Source organism: Rana temporaria, chromosome 1 (genome assembly GCF_905171775.1).
Source record: "Rana temporaria chromosome 1, aRanTem1.1, whole genome shotgun sequence".
Classification (NCBI taxonomy): Eukaryota; Metazoa; Chordata; class Amphibia; order Anura; family Ranidae; genus Rana; species Rana temporaria.
Genome location: NC_053489.1, coordinates 319,214,716 through 319,237,096, shown reverse-complemented (window position 1 = coordinate 319,237,096; position 22,381 = coordinate 319,214,716). Strand labels below are relative to the sequence as shown.

Sequence of the window (22,381 nt, the reverse complement as noted above, 5' to 3'; positions counted from 1 at the left end):
AACATCGTGGGCTCCCAGGTCAGGCAAGTGATATAGTGTTTTTAATACAGGCTGGAACTCCGCGTTTAATGTTTGTCTTCCTTTCACAGACCAAGCTGTCCAAAAAAAGTGGCAGTTAGAGGGTTGAGACAAACCATTTAACACCAACAGGGGCAGTTAAAAGTATGTAAAACCTTTACCTATACATTTTTTAAATGTATGTCCTTTCATCATGCGTTTTTATAATATAAATCCGGTCACTTACTATTTTACAATCCGCCGCCGTTCCGCATAGTTATTCAAAAAAGATAGTTTGGCCCCTTTCAGACGTGCGCACTGTATGTCCGCTTTTTCATCCATCCGTTTGCGGATGAAAAAGGGACATACATTGGTCCCTATGTGATTACGGGTGTCAGTGGATGTTCATCCGCTGACACCCGTAATCACCCGCCTCCACAAAGATCCGATTTTGCAGACGGAAGAAACCCCTATTTTTTCTTCCGTCTGCTGATCGGATCAGATGAACACGGACACAGGGTCCGTGTTCATCCGATCCCCCAATAGGGGAGAGCGGAGAAAAGACAGGGCGGTCCCTGCACAGTGTGCGGGGGCCGCCCTGTCAGCCGCCGGCTCAGCGGGGATATACAGAGCGATCCCCGCTGAGCTTACGGACACACAGAGGCGGATCATTACTGATCCGCCCCGTGTGAAAGGGCCCTTAATAAAACTATGTCCACACCGTTGTCATTTTGCTTGTGGGCATTGTGAAGCCCACAAGCACTTACTTCCTGGAAGTCTTGGATGGGGAGTTATAATGGGGAAGCGCACTGCATCCTGGGAAATGACGACACACATTTCCCAGGAGCATTAGCGTGCTGAGGAGCTGAGGGAGATGTCAGAATCCTAGGTGATTCCGAAGGCAGATTTTGTGGGACCGCATGGCAACAGGCATTTCCAGGTGAGTAAAAACATTTTATTTTTATTTTTTCGGTCTAATGAGCATAATAATGGAAAAAAAAAATTGGGATGGAAACTCCACTTTAAGAAGTGTCAGCTGGAGTTTAGCCTAAGTTTGTTATCAAGTCTGTCCAAATTTGCTAGTGCTTCTAACACCACACTACTGATAGGTTGTGACTGCTGCTGTCCAAAAGTGTCTCCGTTGCTCCTCTATAGAGTGAAGACATCCTAAGATAATCTGTTACTGGCCGGATCACCAGATGAAAATAAAGGGAAAAAAATCGAACCAATCCAGCCACCACATGCCTGATATGCTGCAATATATTACATTTTTGTTTTTGAGTTTAGAAACGCGTTAAGACATTTCCTTTGTTGAAGTTTCTTTTACACACTGAAAGCTACTCATAATTCTTCCAGTGAAGGTGTCTCACATTTTCCATATTTGTCCTTGGAATTGTATCCATAATTTTCCAGATAAGGGGGTTTCCCACTGTCCTTAGCTCATACTTTTTAGGGCTCATGCATACAGGTTTTTACAGCTGCTGTTAACGGCTTTGGATGTTTTTTTTTTTTTTTTTTTTAACTGCGTCTAAACATCCCTCCATAATTAGCCCATGGGGGTTATTTACGAAAGGCAAATCCACTTTGCACTACAAGTGCACTTGAAAGCGCACTGAAAGTGCAGTCACTTTAGATCTGAGGGGAACATGCAAGGAAAGCAAAAAATAGCATGTTTGCTTGCACATGATTGGATAATAAAATCAGCAGAGCTTCACCTAATTTCAGAGCTTCCCCTCAAATCTACAGTGATCTACAGTGACTGCACTTACAAGTGCACCGTGAATTTCCCTTTAGTAAATCAACCCCTATGTGTTCATGAGCACACAAACTGTCAGAGGCATAAGCTTTTATGGGCAGTAGAAAAATACGTCAGCCTGTGCGTTCAGGAGCAAAGGCTGTTGAGCTGTAAAAATGTCTAACGCCGCTAAAAGCTGCTAAACACGCACAAGTCGCACTGCAAGTAGGATCATCATGATCCCACTTCTGGTGTGACTGCTATTCAAATCAATGGGCTTTCATAGGGAACCATTGATTTTGAATAGAGGCAGAGAAACGCCGCTTAAAGCTAGCGCGGAAAAACGTCCATAAGAATGGACAAGAAATCATAAATCCTGCCAGGGTATGTAAACTTATGAGCACAACTGTAATTACTCCCTAATCACCTGGCTTTTGCTGATGTGGACAGCACTTCCCTATACAGTCTCTGATTTGGCCATTTTAGTACTGCATCATTGCCTAGTCTATCATTCTGTTATTGACTACATCAAGGGTATTTATGTTTCTAATTTTCTTTGGAAAATTACATTTTACAGCCAGAGAGTTTTATACTAACATTGTAGCATAACTTTTTTTTTTGAACAAGGCACAGACCAGAATAGCAGAACATGTATGATAAAACCAGCAATATCAGCTAGTATCAAATAGATTTGTGTGTCTATGTATTTGTATGTACATTAACATTTGTTTTAATTTATGTAGCTGTTCCCAGAGAAGAGCAATGAAAAAGGAGACAAGGTATGGAATCCTTCATACAGTAGAATAAACCTCCCCATTCTCCAATGTTCAGCTTCAGTGTCTCTCCTGCTTGCTGTGTGCCTAGCACAATTTTTTTCCCTTTTTGTTCATCAGTCACTGTTAATCAGTGTTTTCATTTACATGGCAGGTAGATCAGGAATCCCCTGAGGATACCCGTCTGATAGAGCTAGATGAGTCTCAGAAGAGTGAGCATACAGTTTTTATAATGCCACCTGAGCCTCTTCCAGAGGATGGGCCTGATCCTGTTCCAAAATACAGGTAATTAACTATACAACACTGGGAAAAAGATCATGGTTTCATTTTCAATCATTTTTTATTGTTTTATATTAAGTACAAAGGGAGAATAAACTCTTACAAAATTAAGATGGTCCCATATCCATAAAGACTTAAAGGGCTACAAAATGTCTCTAGCTTTACTTGCCTATACAAAGACCCACTGTCAGGTGGTATAAACAGGGCATACTGGTCTTCTCAGTCCTTGCCACCAATCTGGTTCAGCGTAGGGGAGGGCCTGTTGGTACTTTCTCATACAGTTTAATTTTAATAGAGGCTTTGTCTCCACGGAGGCTCTCTGGTTGAGTATTGTAAAGAATGGTCTCTGGGTTGAAGATGTGAGGTATCTCCCTTAAAGGGTAGTGCTTCCCTACAAATATGTCCCTCCAAGAGCCTTAAAGTATATACCGTTAACCAAACGCAAAAATAAAGAGAACAGGAGTAAAAGAGAAAAAATAAGCCACCAATTTGCGGGATACACCCCTATACAGCAATTAAAAGATGTTTTAAAAGTGCATTTTTTTTATAATTTGATAGACCGTGGGGTATCAGGTTTTTATTAATCATAATCCAGGACAATTTAGTCTTGACCAAATCAAACAGAATAATAGGAAACTTCCAGAATCTACCGATATTAATTTATACAGCTGTAAACACAAATGAGATTAACGTGTGTGTGTTTGGGGGCGTGCGTCTCAAGCCGGGTACACACTAACCGTTTTTTTCGTGCAATGGTTTTATTTGAAATGGAAGTTGTCTCCCGACATTAAGCCCATGTGTACAGGACTTAACAATTCAGCGTATTACTTATAATAATGGCCAGAAAAGCCATCTAGGCCAGGTGCTTTTGATGGGTAAGAAAGCTTTGGTAGCTGACAGATCATGTTTTCCAGTCACAAGTTTGTTCATTTGTGCTATCTGACAGATTGTACCTCTTATCCCAGTTTTTTTACATTATAGGGGTTATTAAATAAAGAGTCATCTTGATGTTCAATGTCTTCCCCCTCCCCACCAATAACAGCCCATTCAGCGATTAATTTAAAAGCAGTATGTTTAGTTAAACATTTATTTCTGAAACATTATTTCAAAGGTGCTGCTTGACCCTGCTAAATAATGCCAATGATGTGCTATATTATTGTAGTGTAAGTTAGTAGACAGAACCACCATTTGTAAAACGTTTCCTAGATAAATTGACCTTTTTATTTTGTCACTACAAGGAAGATGAAGGGTCTGGATGGTCTTCACATTCCAATAAAGTTTTTATATACAATAACTAATTTGTTAGCCTGCAACATACAGTATAATGAACTGTTTAAAGATTATAGTTATATAATTTGTATAATCTTAAAGCGGAGGTCCGCCGACCATTCATTTTTATTTTATTTATTTTTGAGTCATTCAGATACTTGCCTAATAACAATACAACACAAAGTTGTTTTGTCTAATAATTCCCCCGATGTCCGTTTTCATGTTCCATCTTGCTTGTGGGCATGTTTAGCCCACAAGCATTGATTTCATGGATGCAGTGAATGCTGAGCTTCCAGCATTCACCGCTAGTTCCCGCGCATGCTTAGTGTTAACGGCGGGGTTGCCATCACATCACTGCACAGGTTGCCATCATAACGGGCGGCGGCGTCGGAAGTTCCCGCCCTGTTGTGATGGCAACTAAACTCTCGGGATTGCCCGGCGGAGTTTCGCACTGAATCATGGGAAGCATGACACTGCTCCCAGGAGACGCTGCTCCTCAGGGGAAACAAGATACACGCCTACTCCCGTGGGAGGGAAAACCAGGAAGTGCCACAATCCTTACTGATTCTATTGGTAAATCCAGCAACAAATGAAAATATTATTTTTTTTTTGAGCATCTCTTCATGGTGCTGATGGGGAATAAGGTACAGTTAAAAAATCGTGTGAACCTCCGCTTTAATAGACTGTCAAAAAATTTCTCTCAAGGCTCTGTATTCTATTTAATTCTATATGTAATTTGATGTTTTATAACTAATCCTTAATAATAGTGTTATCAGTGAATTAATGAATTGCTTTCTTTTAAAGTATTTTTTGTGCTTTATTCTCAGGTACAAAAATTTTCCAAGGCTTAACTATGCTCTCTTTGACCGGACTCGTGAGCAGTACCTTACATTTAATGGAAACTCAAAAGACAAGCGAGCTGCAAGCAGTCCTACATTTATTGCTAAAAGAAGCAAACAGGTTAGGTATTATTGCACTGATGAGATATTTCTGTCAGCTGTACAGTAAAACATGCACATTTTGCTTATGGTTTGTGTACTACATTAGTTCTGCTCTGGTGTCTGTGTTTATTATTTATGAGGTTACCGAAAAAGAATGAATATGTATCTTTCACATATTAAATGAAAGTATGTCAGTTACAATGGTATCAATATTTTCCAATAAATGATGTATAGCTTTTACCTGGAGCACACAGACTCCTTTAAATTTCAAATTTGTAGAGAGGGTAGTGTCATAATTTTTTGCAATGTCTAAAAAAGAGGCGTTTAGTTATGTTATTACAAAATTGGTTTTACTCTAAAATCGTATCTATAATAAAATGGGATTTTAAGATGGGCAAAGAATCATTACATTAAAGCGTTGGTAAACCCCAGTGGGTAAAGAAAGAAAAAAAAATCCCCTGCAAGGCAATGTCATAGTGTCATCGCATACTGGCACATTATGCAAGACTTTCCTTAGAATGAAGCCCTCCTGCGCCATGCTGTCACCGCTGAGAGGGTAACATATTTTTCCCCAGTCCTCCCGGGTTCGCGTCCTTCGGCTACGAGTGGCAGGGGGGCACGAAGACATCACTCCTGACGTTTACGGCACAGGCTCTGAAAGTCCGGCACTGTATGCCTGACCTGAAGAGCACATGCACTCAGAATATCTCCTAAACAGTGCAACAGTTTAGGAGATATTCAAAGTACAGGTACAAGTGGTAGAATAGGGTTTAATACTACTTTAAGGAAACTATGTTTACATGGGATTGCTGCTTAATTTTTGTACAGTTCAAATTTGCAATGAAATTTTTATTTAAAAAAAATGTTTTAATACAATATAAAAGACTGTGACATCGAATAAAGTCAGCCATAGATGGTTCGAATTTCAGCCTGTCATGACATGTCCTGATGGCATGTCCTGTCAATGGATGGATTGACTTGGGTACAACCAGCATGTTGTATTTTTACATGTGATCATTGCCAGTGGATCTAGCCGTTGTTGAGAGAACAAAATAGCTCCACTTAGCGTTGATCGGGTAATCAATCGATTTTTATTTTTTTCCTTTCCTGCAACCACTGGTTGCTTCATCAATGGCCTGCCTAACTGTACAAGCAATCTTGGTATGTGGTATTCTTTGCCTTCCTCTCTAATCTAATATGGATTTCAGTTGCAACTGATGCTCCCACTACCCCAGGCTGCATTAAGCTAAGTAGTGGGTATTTTCTGTGCCTGTGAAGTAGATGTGTTCATGCAAAACAGTCATATGAATTATGGTTTAGTTTAAGCTGCATGTGCACATTTTAAAAAGGGGGAAAAAAAAAATCTGTTCTCCTGTGATAGGACAGGGCACGGTTGGGCTGTGTGGGGTAAGTAGGTTTTATGCAATATTACATAAACTCTGCTTTTCTCCTATATACTGTATGTACTCTATACATAACCATCAGTGAACATTACAAAATGTAACTGTTTTTGTTGCAGGAAGTTAAAGCGGCTCACAAGATAGCCAGGAAATATTACACCAATCCCAGTAACTGGCCCAAGTGCTTGTTTAGCCAATGCTTTAGTCTGTGGTTCATCTGTTTGCCAGTTTATGTGAAAGTTTCCCAGTCAAAGTCTAGAGCACTTCAGAAGTCTTATGAAGCATTGGTTAAAATGAGAAAGACTGAAGTGGATCCATTGGATGAAGTAAGTACTTGTAAAATACAAACTATTAAACATGTTTTTTCTTTTATATTTTTTTTAATCAATTTACATTAATTATCTAGCCCAGTTTATTTAAAATATGAACTTCAGGCACAACAATTTTAATTTAAATCTTTCCCTCAATAGCCACAAAGGATATAATCCCACTTTGTGTGCCTCAAATGCCTTGTAAATAGTTGTCACATCCCTGGGCTGCACAAAGCATGAGCAGAGCTGTGGGTAGGATCGGAAAGGTCTGCCTGTAGAAAACTAGAGGAATCTGTTACAACAGATTGGCTATCCTGAACAAGAAGAGAGAGCAGCAGTATAGTTAGATAGTTCGTCAGGTTGGAAAAAGACAAAAGTCCATCTAGTTCAACCAATAAAATCCCATATACACAATCCTAGAACCACAGTTTATCCAGAGGAAGGTACAAGTACCCCAGCAAACAGCAAAACATGATCCAATTTGCTACAGTAGGGGAAAAAAAATCCTTCCTGATTTTCTCTGGATCAACTTTACCTATAAATGTTAGTACCCACTTATATTACTGTATGTACATTTAGGAAAGAATCCAGGCCTTTTTTAACCACTTCCCTACCATGATATGACTTCCTGGGCTCCCCGGCCGCCTAGGGGGTGCGCGTGCCGCCTCACTTGTGAGCTGGTGTGTGTGACCGGCTGCGCGATGTCCGCCGGGCACCAGCGATTGCCGGTAATAGAGCCAGGAACGTGGATCTGTGTGTGTAAACGTACAGATCCACGTCCTGTCAGGTGAGAGGAGACCGATGGTGTGTTACCAGTACAGAGGAACACTGATCGGTCCCCTCCCCGTGTGCCCCCTAGTGGCCAAAAGGCGAAGCAACGTAAGGCAACGTCGCTTCGCTCAGCCATGCCATTCTGCCGCAGTAAAACTGCGGTGGCTGGACGGCAAGTAGTTTAAAGAAAACTCCTGCACAGGCAACGGGTATGATTTTTTTTTTTTTTCTTGATTATTGCGCAGATCTGGAAGACATGTGCAAAGGGGCACTTAGGTGTATATACCAATATACTGTACATGGCTCTTGTATTAAGACATTGTCAGGAGACAAACTCCACTTTTCTAGCGGTATGGCTCTTTAAAAGGTTTAAAAGTCATGCAGCCGGTTTCAGTAGCTTCACTGAAACGTGCGGCAGATTCAGGCAGTTTCATATTACAAAGTGGTGCTATACAGGGGCGTCCCTAGGGGGGGGCCAGAGGGGGCCCTGACCCCCCCAACATCATGCTGTGCCCCACCATGTGCCCCCCCCCCCCCAAAAAAAAAATATTTTTTTTTATTTATTTTTTTGCAATTTTTGTATTTTGCTCCCCGAGAGGGAGAGCGTCCCCAGTCAGCTCTGCGGGGGATTCCTCCCTCTCCCTCTGCTCGCCATCACTGCATAATGCGAGCGCTCCCACAACCAGATATTCTAGCCTGGACCGTGTTTAAGTGTGTGCACTGCAGACTGCAGTACACTGTAATCACTGAACTACATTACCTCCATCCCTTCTCTCTCCCCCCATCTGTCTCCCTCCCCCTCTCCTGTTCTTTCAAAACATTCACAATTTACTTGCACTTTCAGTTAGGCAGATAATATACGGTGCAAATTTCTTTCCTGCATCCACAGATTGCAGGAAAGAAACTTGCATGATTCCCCCATCAACAGACAGTGGTGACAGGGGAATATCCCTCCTGCCCAGAAATTGTATTCTCCCGACAAACAGTGATTATCACCAGTGACTATACAGCAACCACTAGTGATAATTATAAGAGAATCTGCTCATTAATGGTTCAAATCTCAGCCAGTTTCTGCTGAACCAGCTGAGATTTAAACTGTCTATGGCTGGTCTTAGCTCTTAGGCAGCCCATACATTGATTAGCACTGTGGAGTGTCGGCTTCCTGGCGGGATTGGGCATGTGGGATTTCAAACACACCCGAGCCCATCTCTATTGGTTGTAGACAGTTGAGCTCCCTGCAGGTTGCTTAGCAGGAGTGGACCCTTCTCTGACATGCTGATCGGGATGCAATCCAGGTGATGCTCTTAATCAAATCCTAGTCATAAATATCAGAGATTTTATTGATCAAAGCCCACACTTTACAGGCATAGAGCCCACGTGGCTGCTGATCATACGGTTGATTATATATATATATTGTACTCTTGATGCTAATAAATACTGTGTTTATTAGATCTGACTGGGAGCATCACCTGGATCACATGCCGATCAGCATGTCAACAGAGAAGGTTATACAGCATTACTGCTGCTAGGTGACCAGCTGGGGGCTCAGCTCTCTATAACCAATAGTGCCAGCCTTCCCCTGCATGCACCCATAATGTCACCAGCACTAGGTCCTAATAGACTGCCGCCGTTGCCAAGGAGACAGATGCCAGACCAGCGCTGTAAATAGCAGGGACAGGACAGCTGGGGATCCCTAGAGTGGCAGAACACCAGGGCCCGGTGGCAAGACAACCTTTGCAACAATGATAGTTCTCCCACTGCTTTGGACCCTTATATTTTCTTGGTGTGCTGGTGACATATATCTCTTGTTTTCTGCCACCCTGGGGGGCCCCAGTATAGTAGGAAGGGAGCTCACTGCAGAACATATGAAAGGGCCCATAGTGGGATCGTAGTAAAGGGCCCCAGGATATATATATATATAATTGCATATTATAGTTGGCCCCCCTACTTTTGTCCCTGTCCCCCCATGTGCCCCCCCTAAATATGAAAGCTGGAGACGCCACTGGTGCTATAACGGCACTAAAGTAAAAGATTTCCTTCAGTTCATAGATAGATAATTAAGACCAGTTGTAAGTTGGTGTGTCTGTCTCTGTATGCTTTTTAGCAGGCAGCATATTTTCCACCGGGAAACCCCCCCCCCCCCACAACTGTCACTGGTTGGTAAAGACATCGTCGGCCTCTCACAGCCAACAGCCTCTTGTCAACCAGTGACACTGGAAGTAGATGGAACCTGATGGGGAACTTGAGGGACTCGTTTCCCAACATGTCTGTTCTCCTTGTTGACAGCTGGCAGTGGCCTGCCTGGCTAAAGAATCTGACCACTGCCTGCTTTATTGGTGTTTCTGAATCCACATAGTGTTCCGCCAACCTAGCTACAAAACGTCTCAGTTGCTGCACTGTATAGGTGATGACTGTAGTGGCAGGAAGGGAGCTCGGCTGCACTGTGCTTGCCACATATTTATGTACCGACCGATTTGTTGATGAGGCATAACGGAATTCTAAACTGTATTTGTTTTTGTCCAGATTTCAGCTTTAGCTATGCAGCCTGATGGACCTATGAAGGCATTTCCTTTGTTACAAATTTAACCCCAATTTAAAGTTTACTTTCCACATTAGTATGTTATTTTCTTTCTTTGTAGGTTTGTTACAGAGTGGTAATGCAGCTGTGTGGCATTTGGGAGAACCCTGCTTTGGCAGTAAAAGTCTTCATTGAAATGAAGAATGCTGGAATACAGCCTAATGCAATAACCTATGGTTACTACAACAAGGTGTGTTTTTTTTATACGCCTAAGGGATTTTGTTTTGTTGACGCAGCATATTGCATTTTGTTTTCTATTTTTATTTATCTAGCTCTGTCTTAAAGTGGAAGTAAACCCTCACATATACCCAGTGATGTTAACAGCCTCATATGATACACGGATATGAAACAAATCTCCCTACATAAGTTTTACATGTATATCTTCTGTCTTCAGCTTTATATACTGTTTAGAAAGTGCTTGTCCTGTTAGAAGTTTCTCTTCCTGATTGCCCTGTAGGAGTGGATTATTGCTAGACACTGAGACAGCTTATTGGATGAAAGGCACACACCCCCTCCCAATACATGCAGACTGACTGCTAATCTATTTATAGCAACCTCCCTGACACACACTTCAGGCTCCAATCTCAGAGAGCTTGTCAAAAGTTATAACAGAGGAACTGAGCAGGACAAAGCTATGGGACATAATGCTTTGAAGAGAGCTAAAAAGAAACACTGCAGTTATGTGCCCAGCTTAAATTTTGTGAATCTGGTTTACATCCACTTTAATCTACTGACATATCTGGACTACTTCTTTTGGTTCACTTTTACACAATAGCTTGTCTACTTCTTGCTGTTAAATGACCATGACTGCTTTTAGGTTTAGGTTTTGGAGTGTTTATGTGAAGGAAAAGGGGGCGCTATAGGTAATGACTACCTAGATATACAAAGGTATATCCAAGTAAGTTAATAACTAATAATCAGCAAACAGTGATTCATCATAAATGGTGAAAAATTAAATAAATATTAATATTGATAATGAAACAGCAATATTATTAATAATGTCCATCACAGTGCAAACTCCCAATTGGGAGATATTTTAAACCAATAATGTGCAGAAAAAGTCCATAAAATAAAGTGAATAGTAAGCTAATGCTTGAAGGATGATTCCACTTGATCAATACAGGTTTCCACCTCCACCAAAAGAGAATGCAATCACCGCAAAAGTGCTCATGGATGGCACCTACCACAAGATGTTGACCAATTTAATTAAAAAGAGGTCAAAATAGGCATATGACATAAACCATAGATTCCAGGCGTAGCTCTTGATACCGCCAAACTCCACACCACATGAAGTAAATCAGAAAGAAAAAAAAACATAGAATAATATGGTTTTATTTAAGATTGAATAAAAGCAAACAGCGCCAAGTGGCCCCTTACTTGAGTAGTGCCTTTCCCCGGCACTGAGGCTGATCAGTGTTCGATATGCGAGTCCCACGCTCAGGAAGCCTGCAGAGCAGCGTGCGTTCCACCTCTCAGGAACAGAGAGCCAGCGCGATCGGAAGTACGTTGATTGTGCGTGACCCGGAGTGTTGCTTATAATCTTTCTGTGACTAATGTGCTCATGGTGAAGCAGCTGGGTGCCTGCTTCACTGAATTCAAATAGATGATCACTGTAAGGAACTATCATATAAGATGCTTTGTTTGTTCTTGCAGATTGCAAATTAAAGTGTTTTTTCTAAAGTACATTTTGTATTTTGTTGCAAGATTCCTCCATCCGCACAAATGAGGTGGGTGGAAGATTCTACGTGCCAGAACATTGTATTCTGACAGCAGGACCCGCTGCTGTCAGAACACACTGATAAGCGGCTAAAGCCATTATCCGGCATGTTCTTTCGACAGAAGTTGATCAAGCAATTAGGGCTGTGCAAAAAATCGATTTGATAAAAAAAATCAAGTTGGTAGGTCAAATCGATTCAGATTTTTACAAAAACTATTTTTCCCCCCCCCAGGATCGGCGCTGACACCGCGCCGGTCATGAGGAGCTGCGGGCAGGAGTTTAGGCGAGGCCGCGGCTTCGGCCTATTCCGTGGCCACGCCTAAAAACTCCTGCCCGCAGCTCCTCAGGACCAGCGTGGTGCCCATCAAAAAAAAAAAAACTTGATTTGAATTGTAAATCGAGTTTTTTATAAAAAAAAAAAAATCGCCCAGCTCTACAAGCAATCTGACTGTCGAGCAGGGATGGCCACACACAAATCAAAATTCTGTTCTAATGTCTTTGAAGCTGCTGTTACTGTAGCTCTTGAGAGGCTCCGGATTTTTAATTGTATGTTTTTGGGCTGTACTGTTGGAGATTTTCCCTTGCTTTCTGTCTGGCTAAAGTAAGGACAGAAATTGAGGGCAAATTTCTCTCACTTAGAAATCTGCAAAAAAACTGATGGGTTCTAAACCTTCCCTACTCCAAAACAATGCATTTGCATGCATACCTTCCTGGTTTTTGTCCCTGTCTGTATCCTCATTGGGGAGATTTGCCTTGGTGACCATGATCAAGAGTGCTTTTTATCACAGCAGAAATAGAGGGGACATATTCCCTTTACTTTGGAGGAATTTCCACAAATTTCCTGATGTTGTTATGAGACAGGATGTGAAGAAAATCTTCCCCATTGGTAGACAGATGCAAAACTGGCAATAATTATTATTATCTTCATTTGCGTTATCCAAATGGGAAAACAAAAAGTTTTGGCTTTAGTTCTGCTTCAAGTATTGTACCCATGGATGCTGTTTTAATAGGTACTTTTCCTTTTGTCTTGATTTCAGGTTGTCCTGGTGAGCCCCTGGCCAAGCAGTAACCGCAGTGGGAATTTTTTGTGGACGAAAGTTCGAAATGTGATATTTGGATTATCCCAGTTTCGCAACCCGCTGAAAAAGGCAAAGGCGGGGTTTAGGTCCTCAGTGCCAGGTAAAATAATTATACATACAATATACACAATGCCAATATCCCAGTAACTTGAGTATGTAATTTGTACATTTTTAATTTGGATTGCAGTAGCAAGGCTTTTCTAGAAATGCTGCATAATGTACAGGTATACTGCGATACTAACCAAGCAAATATTGTCAAGCATTTTTATTTTGCATGTGAACTTGAAGGAGAATTCATTCTAAATAAGAAATTGTGTTCCGATGTCTTTGAAACTGTTGTTACTGTAGTTTTTACTTCCTCTTTATTGCCCTGCAAAGTAAAAGCATTATGGTTTACTATGCATTGCATACTAGCCCATTATGTTGCACTTACCTGCAAACGAAGTCCGCGAGGTCCCCACTGGTGACCACATCCATCCTTACCCCTCTTCCTTACAGGGACGTGGACGCCGGCTCTGTGACTGTCCGGAGTCGCGTGAAGTCAATCCTGAGCATGCACGCGGTAGCCAACGGTCACGGCACGGGCCCTATAAAAATGGCATGCTCATGCCCTTTCTTCAGTGCGCATGTGCCAATGACATTGGCGCAAACATATATGGTAAATATTTTTTTAAACTGTGCAGGTTTAGGAGATATTTCCAGTACCTACAGGTGAACCTTATCATAGGCTTACTTGTAGGTAAAAGTGGTGTGTGTAAAAGTTTACAACCACTTTGAGGCTCTAGAATTCTGAATGTGCATATCTGTTACTTCCTAAAGCAGCAGCTTTTTACAATTTAACCACTTCCATACAGGGCATTTTTACCCCCTTCCTGCCCAGACCAATTTTTAGTTTTCAGCACTGTTGCACTTTGAATGACAGTTGCCCGGTCATGCAACACTGTACCCAAATGTTTTCCCCCTACAAATAGAGATTTTGTTTGGTGGTATTTGATCATCTCAGCGGTTTTTATTTTTTGCGCTATAAACAAAAGAGCAACAATTTTGAAAAAACACCATATTTTTTGCTTTAATAAATATCACCATTTAAAAAAAATACTGATACGTATTCTTCTACATATTTTTGGTAAAAAAAATCGCAATAAGCGTATATTGATTGGTTTGCACAAAAGTTATAGCGTCTACAAAATAGGGGATCTGATCTGCGATTTTTATTGTGACCATGACGTTGCGGCGGACACTTTTGACACGTTTTTGGGACCATTCACATGTATACAGCGATTGGTGCTATAAAACTGCACTGATTACTGTGTAAATATGACTGGCAGTGACGGGGTTAACACTAGGGGGTGCTGAAGGGGTTAATATGTTTCCTGGGAGTGATTTCTAACTGTAGGGGCAGGGGGACTCACAAGGGGAAGAGACCGATCTGTGTTCCTTTGTACTGCGAACACACATCAGTCTCCTCACCTCTGACAGGACATGGATCTGTGTGTTTACTCGCACAGATCCACACTCCTGCCGTGATTGCCGGCAATCGCGGGTGCCTGGCGGACATCACGACTGTCGTGCACCGGGTCGCAAGTTTTGCCGCGGGCGCCTGCGTGGCGCCGGCGGTGTGCCCCCTAGTGGCCACGATGCACAGGACGTCATATGACGTCCACTCTGAAGGACAGACAGTTCCTGCCGACGTCATATTATTATGGTTAGGTAGGGAACTGGTTAAAGTCCATGTATAAAATGTCAAACTTAAAGTGGTAGTAAACTTTATTCTACTACTTACTGGCAAACCTAGAATAAGGCTTATCTGTAGGTACTGGGAATATCTCCTAAACTTGCACAGTTTACCCTCATGTGGCCAAAGAACACAAACCCGGAAGGAAGACTGGGTGAAGATGTCAGCCCTCTCAGCAGTGACCGCGTGATGCTGGAGGGCTTTGTTCTAAGGCAGTGTTTCTCAACTCCAGTCCTCGGGGCGCACCAACAGGTCTTGTTTTCAGGCTTTCCATTATTGTGCACAGGTGATTTGATCAGTTTCACTGCCTTAGTAATTACCACAGCAGTTTGATCTGAGGGAAATCCTGAAAACATGACCTGTTGGTGCGCCCACGAGGACTGGAGTTGAGAAACACTGTTCTAAGGAAAGCCTCTCACAATGTGCTAGTATACGATGCATTCTAGCACATCATGACATTGCCTTGCAGGGGATTTTTTTTCCATCCACTGTGGTTTACTACCGCTTTAAGAATAGTTTCCATTTGAAATCTGTGCAGGATGTAACATTCTGTTTAAAGACATTGATAATAGAGCCAAATATTTTTTTTAAGGAATGTGCCTCAGCCAAAACAATAAAGATTAAATCCTTTTCCAAGTACTTAGCAGCAATGAACTTGAGAGAATACTCTGGAGGTCTGATGTCTGAAATAACAAAAGAATTTTGACAGAAATTTGCGTTACAAAATCCACCACCGTTATAATTCTGGAAAATAATAAAGGTTTATTTAATTTTTAAGATTTGCACTTGCAGACTTTGACTTTTCTTAACGGGGTGTTTTAACAGAGCCCCCCCCCCCCCCCTATCCTGTCTGATAGTACTGCTACCAAGGGGACTGATTTGGGATTGACAGCCCTCGTGTCTGCTAGCAGACGCTGCTTTTGCAATTCAGTGTGAGCTGTCTGTTTTGTAAATGAACAATCAGCGATGTCGTCCTGTCATATGTGTGACTGGCCCGACACAGCTGATTACTCAATTATTATTATTAGTGAATGCTCACACTGTGATGCAGTGCTCTGTGGATACAACCACATCAGGCAGATCTGTGTGATCTTTACTATTATGAATGAACAAGCAGCACTGATTGCTATATTGTGGCAGATCACTCCGCCTAAAGGGGGACGGGGCTCTTTGTTGGCTGTAAATTCCCCCATGAATGGCCATGATTTAGGCTTCAAAATGAGGGGTGGCGCTACATCCAGGAGACAACGGGGGCCACCAATCAGAATGAGAGCAAGGGCTATATGCACTTGGTCCTCGGGGATTTAAATATATAAAAAATTGCTTTTATTAAAATGTTAATGGTTTGCTTCCTATTTTCACAGCCAAATAACTTTAAATCTTGTAAAGCTTTCCTTTTCCCAGTTTTTCTTTGTTCATCTTTCAGATATTTTAGATACGGCTATACTGCACAGATTCACAAAAGAGATACGACGGCGTATCTCCTGATACGACGGCGTATCTCCTGATACGACGTTGTATCTCTAAGATACGATTGTCGTATCTATGCGCCTGATTCATAGAATCAGGTTACGCATAGATAGCCCTAAGATCCGACAGGTGTAAGTGACTTACACCGTCGGATCTTAGTCTGCAATTCTAGGCCGGCCGCTAGGTGGCGATTCCATTGCGGTCGGCGTAGAATATGCAAATGACTAGTTACGCCGATTCACGAACGTCCGCTTTGCCCGTCGCTCTAAATTTACGTCGTTTTTGTAGAGATACGTCGCGTAAAACTAAGGCTGCCCTCTAGGTGGTCTAGCCAATGTTAAGTATGGCCGTCGTTCCCGCGTCGACATTTGAAATTTCACGTCGTTTGCGTAAGTCGTCCGTGAATGGCGCTGGACGCCATTTACGTTAACGTTGAAACCAATGACGTCCTTGCGACGTCATTTAGCGCAATGCACGTCGGGTAATTTTAGGGACGGAGCATGCGCATTACGTTCGGCGTGGGAACGCGCCTAATTTAAATGGTCCCCGCCCCATTTGAATTAGGCGGGCTTGCGCCGGGCGGATTTACGCTACGCCGCCGCAAGTTTACAGGTAAGTGCTTTGTGAATCAAGCACTTACGCTGTAAACTTGCGGCGGTGTAACGTAAATGGGATACGTTACGCCACCGCAGCGTAACGCATTTGTATGTGAATCTGGCCCTATATATTTAACGGCACTCGTTTCCACCTAAAAAAGTTGTGCAATCTCTGTACAATCTCCTTTAGGTTTACCAAAACTATATAATGGGACACGGCTAAACTATCTAATGAATTGGCATCCAGTTTGGCAGGCCCTTGCACTAGGTAGTTGATGGCAGATCTAATGGAGATTGTATAATTAGTGTACTGTATAGTGCAGGGCTCAAAATTTCAAGTCCTGAGCCACTAGCCAGGCCTCAAGAGTTACTCGCCATCAGTTGCCCCACCTAATTCATACACTGCCCTGCGCCTAATTGCACCCGTAAACACGCCCTCGTACATTATCTCATGGAATGATAATGTTTTATGCAGAATCAAGTTACAAAATTAAATATTACCAACAACAACTTTAACAAAATGGGACAGGGCACTGGGGGCAGACCAGAGGGACAGGGCACTGGGGGCAGACCAGAGGGACAGGGCACTAGAACTGGGTCTCTTCCCCATTCTCTTGCTGTCTCCTCTGCAACTCCCATCCATCCTCTCTCTCTCTCCCATTCATCTCATCATCGGGGGGACCTGTGTGTGCGGCTCCACGCTTGCATGTCCCCACTTCCCCCTTTTATTCAGGCTGGCAGTGAGGAGAGGAGCTGCAGCACAGCGGGAGGGAGTACAATCCAGCACTGAGATCCACACAACTGCACAGCCATTGACACCATAGCACAGCGCACACTGACAGCGCACAGCACACAATGAGACCAGTCTGTTCACAGTGCTCAGGCTATACTGCTGGACACCTACATGGAGCACAAGGAGAAGAAAACTGCACAAACCAGAAGGCTGCCGCTCTCATGTCAGGGCAACTTTCAGTGAGCGCTGCACCGGAGTGGTAATTTTTGCAATCCTCCACCTCACTCATTACTTTCTGCTCTCCAGCTACATTGGTCGGGGGGAGGGGGCAGGCTCAGAGAGGTCATATTGTTAGGTCCCATGGCTTAATGAGAATTGTAAGGAGACTACTTTTCCCGAGCATGCACCTTTCCTCTTCGGCCGCCAATCTCATCGGGGCTCTAAGTGTAGGCACAGATTGGAGGGAGATTGGTCATGCAACCCTGTCATCACTCGCCCCCAGCTTAAATCCACTCGCCAAATGCTAGTAGGCGAGTGAAAATTTTGAGGGCTGGTATAGTGTATGGTGAGCTTGGGAGTATATGCAGATGGGTGCAAACTGATCTCAAATTAACCTTTTACAGGCTAATTCATATTGCAGCATGTGTCATAACGCGATATATACTGCATGTTGTAAAACCATAATACATTGTGTTTGTGTTATATTACTTTTGGCGCCACTGAAAGTAGAAGTGAACATATATCACTGTATCTCAGAGCATGGGGTGCAGGCTTGTCTTGATACCAATCCAGAGGGCTCGTAAGTGTAAAGAGGGGAGGAAATCTGCTACTCCAATCAGCCCAGGTGAATAAAAGATGAGGAGTGACCTCCCGCCTATATGTTTCCACTACACCACACACCCTGCCCATCAGAGCTTAGTCATAGGCCCCTATGAAACGCATTGGATAGAACTACAGCTGTGACGTAATCATGCTTGTCTAGGTGGTGTTTGTGCATATCTGACTACATGCTATCTTTTTTTTTTTACCTGCCATATGTGAGTATTCTTTTTAACTTAATAAATTGGTGGAATTTTTTACTACTACACTAGGAGTCCCTCCTTTGCCTTTACATCTTCTTGAGCTTTTCTTTGGATTGCTTTGGAAACCCTGTTCCTGAGTCCTGGAGTGTGCCATACATTCATCCCAGTAGGGATTTCTTCCAAAGTGCAGCCAGACCTCCACCTTTTGAGGTCTTACCTGTCAGTAAGCGACTTGTGAGTGGGGTGTGAAGTGGTGTACGTTCATACAGGATTATCAGATTTGCGCAGCACGCACATCAATTTTATGAACTGTTTGCACCAAGCATTCTGCATTTTTGCACTGCGCACTTTGCCAATGTATTGTGTATTAACTCCAAGGTACTGGATGACAATCCAGTATCTCCCAGTATCAGGGAATGGATTGCTGAGCTTAACTGTAATATTATCAGGAATGTCACTCTGTTTGTGAAACTTTGGTTTGCCTGGATTGATTTCTCTGACTCCGATAAACTTCAGTCCTATCTTTTGAGATTTGTCATCTTATGTTGTATGCCTGACAGTTGAGTATCGTGGTGGTCATGCTCTCGCCCCCTTCTCTTTTCTTCTATTCTCTTTACTTTTCTCCCCTTTTCTTCCTTTTTCCACTTTCCTAGGGATTTATGAGCTGAGAGGCACTTACAGGTGAAACTCAAAAAATTTAAATATCGTGCAAAAGTTCATTTATTTCACTAATGCAACTTAAAAGGTGAAACTAATATATGAGACTTGCAAAGCAAGATAGTTCAAGCCATGATTTGTCATAATTGTGATGATTATGGCTTACAGCTCATAAAAACTCTAAATCCACAATCTCAGAAAATTCGAATATTGTGAAAAGATCCAATATTCTAGGCTCAAAGTGTACCACACTAATCAGCTAATTAAGCCATAACACCTGCAAAAGGGTTCATGGGCCTTTAAATGGTCTCTGTCTGGTTCAGTAGGAATCACAATCATGGGAAAGACTGCTGACCTGACAGTTGTGCAGAAAACAATCATTGACACCCTCCTTAAGGAGGGAAGTCCTCAAAAGGTAATTGCATAATAAATTGGATGTTACCAAAGTGCTGTATCAAAGCACATTAATAGAAAGTTGTGTGGAAGAAAAAAGGGCACAAGCAGCAGGGATGACCGCAGCCTGGAGAGGATTGTCAGGAAAAGGCCATTCAAAAGTGTTGGGGACTTTCACAAGGAGAGGACTGAGGCTGGAGTCAGTGCATCAAGAGCCACTACACACAGACGGATCCTGGACACAGGCTTCAAATATCGTATTCCTCTTGTCAAGCCACTCCTGAACAACAAAATACGTCAGTAGCTTCTTTCCTGGGCTAAAGAAAAACAGACCTGGTCTATTGCTCAGTGCTCCAAAGTCTTTTCAGATGAGAGCAAATTTTGCATCTCATTTGGAAACCAAGGACCCAGAGTATGGAGGAAGAATGTAGAGGCACACACTGCAAGATGCTTGAAGTCCAGTGTGAAGTTTCCACAGTCTGTGTTGATTTGGGGAGCCATGTCATCTGCTGGTGTTGGTCCACTGTGCTTCATTAAGTCCAGGGTCAACGCAGCTATCTACCAGGAGATTTTGGAGCACTTCATGCTTTTCCGCAGATGAGCTCTATGGGGATGCTGACTTCATTTTCCAGCAGGACTTGGCACCTGCCCACACTGCCAAAAGCACCAAAACCTGGTTCAATGACCGTGGGATTACTGTGCTTGATTGGCCAGCAAACTCGCCTGACCTGAACCCCATGGAGAATCTATGGGGCATTGCCAAGAGAAAGATGAGACATGAGACCAAACAATGCAGAAGAGCTGAAGGCTGCTTTTGAAGCAGCCTGGTTCTCCATAATACCTCAGCAGTGCCACAGGCTGATAGCTTCCATGCCTCGCCTCATTGAGGCAGTAATTGATGCAAAAGGGGCCCAAACCAAGTACTGAGTACATGTGCATGCTTATACTTTTCAGATGTCAGATATTGGTCTATGTACAATCCTTGTTTTATTGATTACATCATGTAATCTAATTTTCTGAGATTGTGGATTTGGGGTTTTCATGAGCTGTAAGCCATAATCATCACAATTATGACAAATCACGGCTATCTTGCTTTGCATGTAATGAGTCTATCTCATATATTGGTTTCACCTTTTAAGTTGCATTAGTGAAATAAATGAACTTTTGCACAATATTTTAATTTTTCAAGTTTCACCTGTAGTACCTTGTTTTTTGTCTTCCACTGACCATGTGTGCTGTATCTATATTTGTACAATTTTTATGTTGGCTTACTTTACAGTGCCTTCTTCATGGACTTTCATTCAGTACTATTTTTGTGTTTTGTGTATCTTTATATGAAAAATTCTCAGTAAAATCTACTTTAAAAAAAACAAGTTTATTGGCCAAATGATCCTTGGACCGCGCTGCTAATTAAGACTTGGGGTTTCTGTGTTGTCAGCCTGCAACAGGAAGTGCTCCTATAGACAGGATCCTCAGATAGAAAACCTTGCAATAAATTCTCAAAAAATGATGTGTTTAAGAAAACTCTGTATAACGGCTTTTTTTCATTTAAGAGCTTCTTCTATCCCTTTACAAGTCAAAGGGAATGCAAAAACAGTAGGACAATTCAGCTTAGGAGGTTAACTGAAAGTCATATGCATCTGTCTGTGAACTGTGATCTCCGAAGCATCTCAAACCGATCTCAAATGCCAACTGAATGCATCTGAAATCACTCTGCATCTGCATTTTGGCACAAGTCCTAAAACTGTTTATATGAACCAGCCACTTTTTTTATGTCAATACTTCTATGAAGAAATGCTGCACAAAATCATCATCTAGCAGATTTCAAATAATGGATAAAACAGTGTTTGGGAGTAGGTGTTCATTGAATGTATAACAAAAAGAGTGTATCGCCTAAAAGATATCCTGCTATAGTGTGCATTTGTATGTTTTATTAACCTGTGTTGTTTTCAGCTTCCCAGGGTGCTGCACGTGGGAGTGATGGGGACATGGTGAGCCATGGCGTGGATAATTCTAATGATGCTAACTCTGGGGAGCACACTGTCTTCGTGAGGGATTTAATCAGGCTTGAGTCTACTGATTCTACTGATATGCACTCTAGTTCAGGTATTCATAAGCTTCTAACCATAACCATTTACTGGGTAATCTTTCCAGTCATGTTCTAACTTTATAACATGGTGTTGGATTTTTCTGCATGGCACCCGTGTGAGTGGACTTTTGCTTTTAACTTACACAAGGTTTTGTATACTGCTACTAACGCACAGCTGTGTTATTCAGTTGTTTCATTTAGAATCAGTTTACCGTCTTTTCAGTCAGCAGATTTCACTTGGATTCTGAAACAAGACAATTTCTCTAAATGTTTAAATTGCTGCAGGTTGTACATTGGTTATTTGTAGTATTTGGGCAGATCCGATTGTAAGATCTTGTACGCCACATCCCAATAGTAAATACTATAGTATCAATTGCACCCTTTGGGACGTTGAAAAAATTTATATTATTAAAACAAGAGTTTGCTGCCATTTCCACATAACTTTTGCAAAAAGAAGTGGCCACTTCCCTCAAAGTCATTGTAAATTTGCTGGCTGTATGGAGGGATGGGTCCTTCCCCATTAGTGTTCTTTAGTGGTGTAGGGTATGCAGAACTCACAGCCTTAATACTTATTGGATATATAGCTACTTCCTGGGTAATTTTATAGAATATCCATTGATGAGTAAAATGTAACCGTATGCCCCGGGTTCCATTAGACTGGATGGATGATGTGAAGTATGGAGCCCCTGTTAAGGCACTCTGGAATTGTTAAGTCCCCTGCTTAAAGTTGTATTAAACTCATAAATAACAATGTATTATATTGCAGCCTGCTTAATCTTAGAGGTTGCAGCTGAATTCATTTTCCTTTTTAGGCTTTTTTTTTATATTTATTTTCA

At 42.2% G+C, this 22,381-nt stretch overlaps 1 protein-coding gene across 3 annotated transcripts in view; it reads left to right on the top strand.

Annotated features, from left to right (window-relative positions):
- DENND4C (DENN domain containing 4C) overlaps positions 1–22,381 on the top strand; it is a 210,200-nt gene that overhangs the window by 120,441 nt on the left and 67,378 nt on the right. For 2 of the 3 annotated variants that reach the window (XM_040359872.1, XM_040359881.1), the window contains exons 14-20: positions 2,476–2,511; positions 2,660–2,790; positions 4,881–5,013; positions 6,514–6,720; positions 10,116–10,244; positions 12,809–12,950; positions 21,410–21,562. In XM_040359872.1, the coding sequence (XP_040215806.1) occupies positions 2,476–2,511; positions 2,660–2,790; positions 4,881–5,013; positions 6,514–6,720; positions 10,116–10,244; positions 12,809–12,950; positions 21,410–21,562 (931 nt within the window). The remainder of the gene's footprint in view (positions 1–2,475; positions 2,512–2,659; positions 2,791–4,880; positions 5,014–6,513; positions 6,721–10,115; positions 10,245–12,808; positions 12,951–21,409; positions 21,563–22,381) is intronic. The other variant, XM_040359890.1, reaches the window with a different exon arrangement.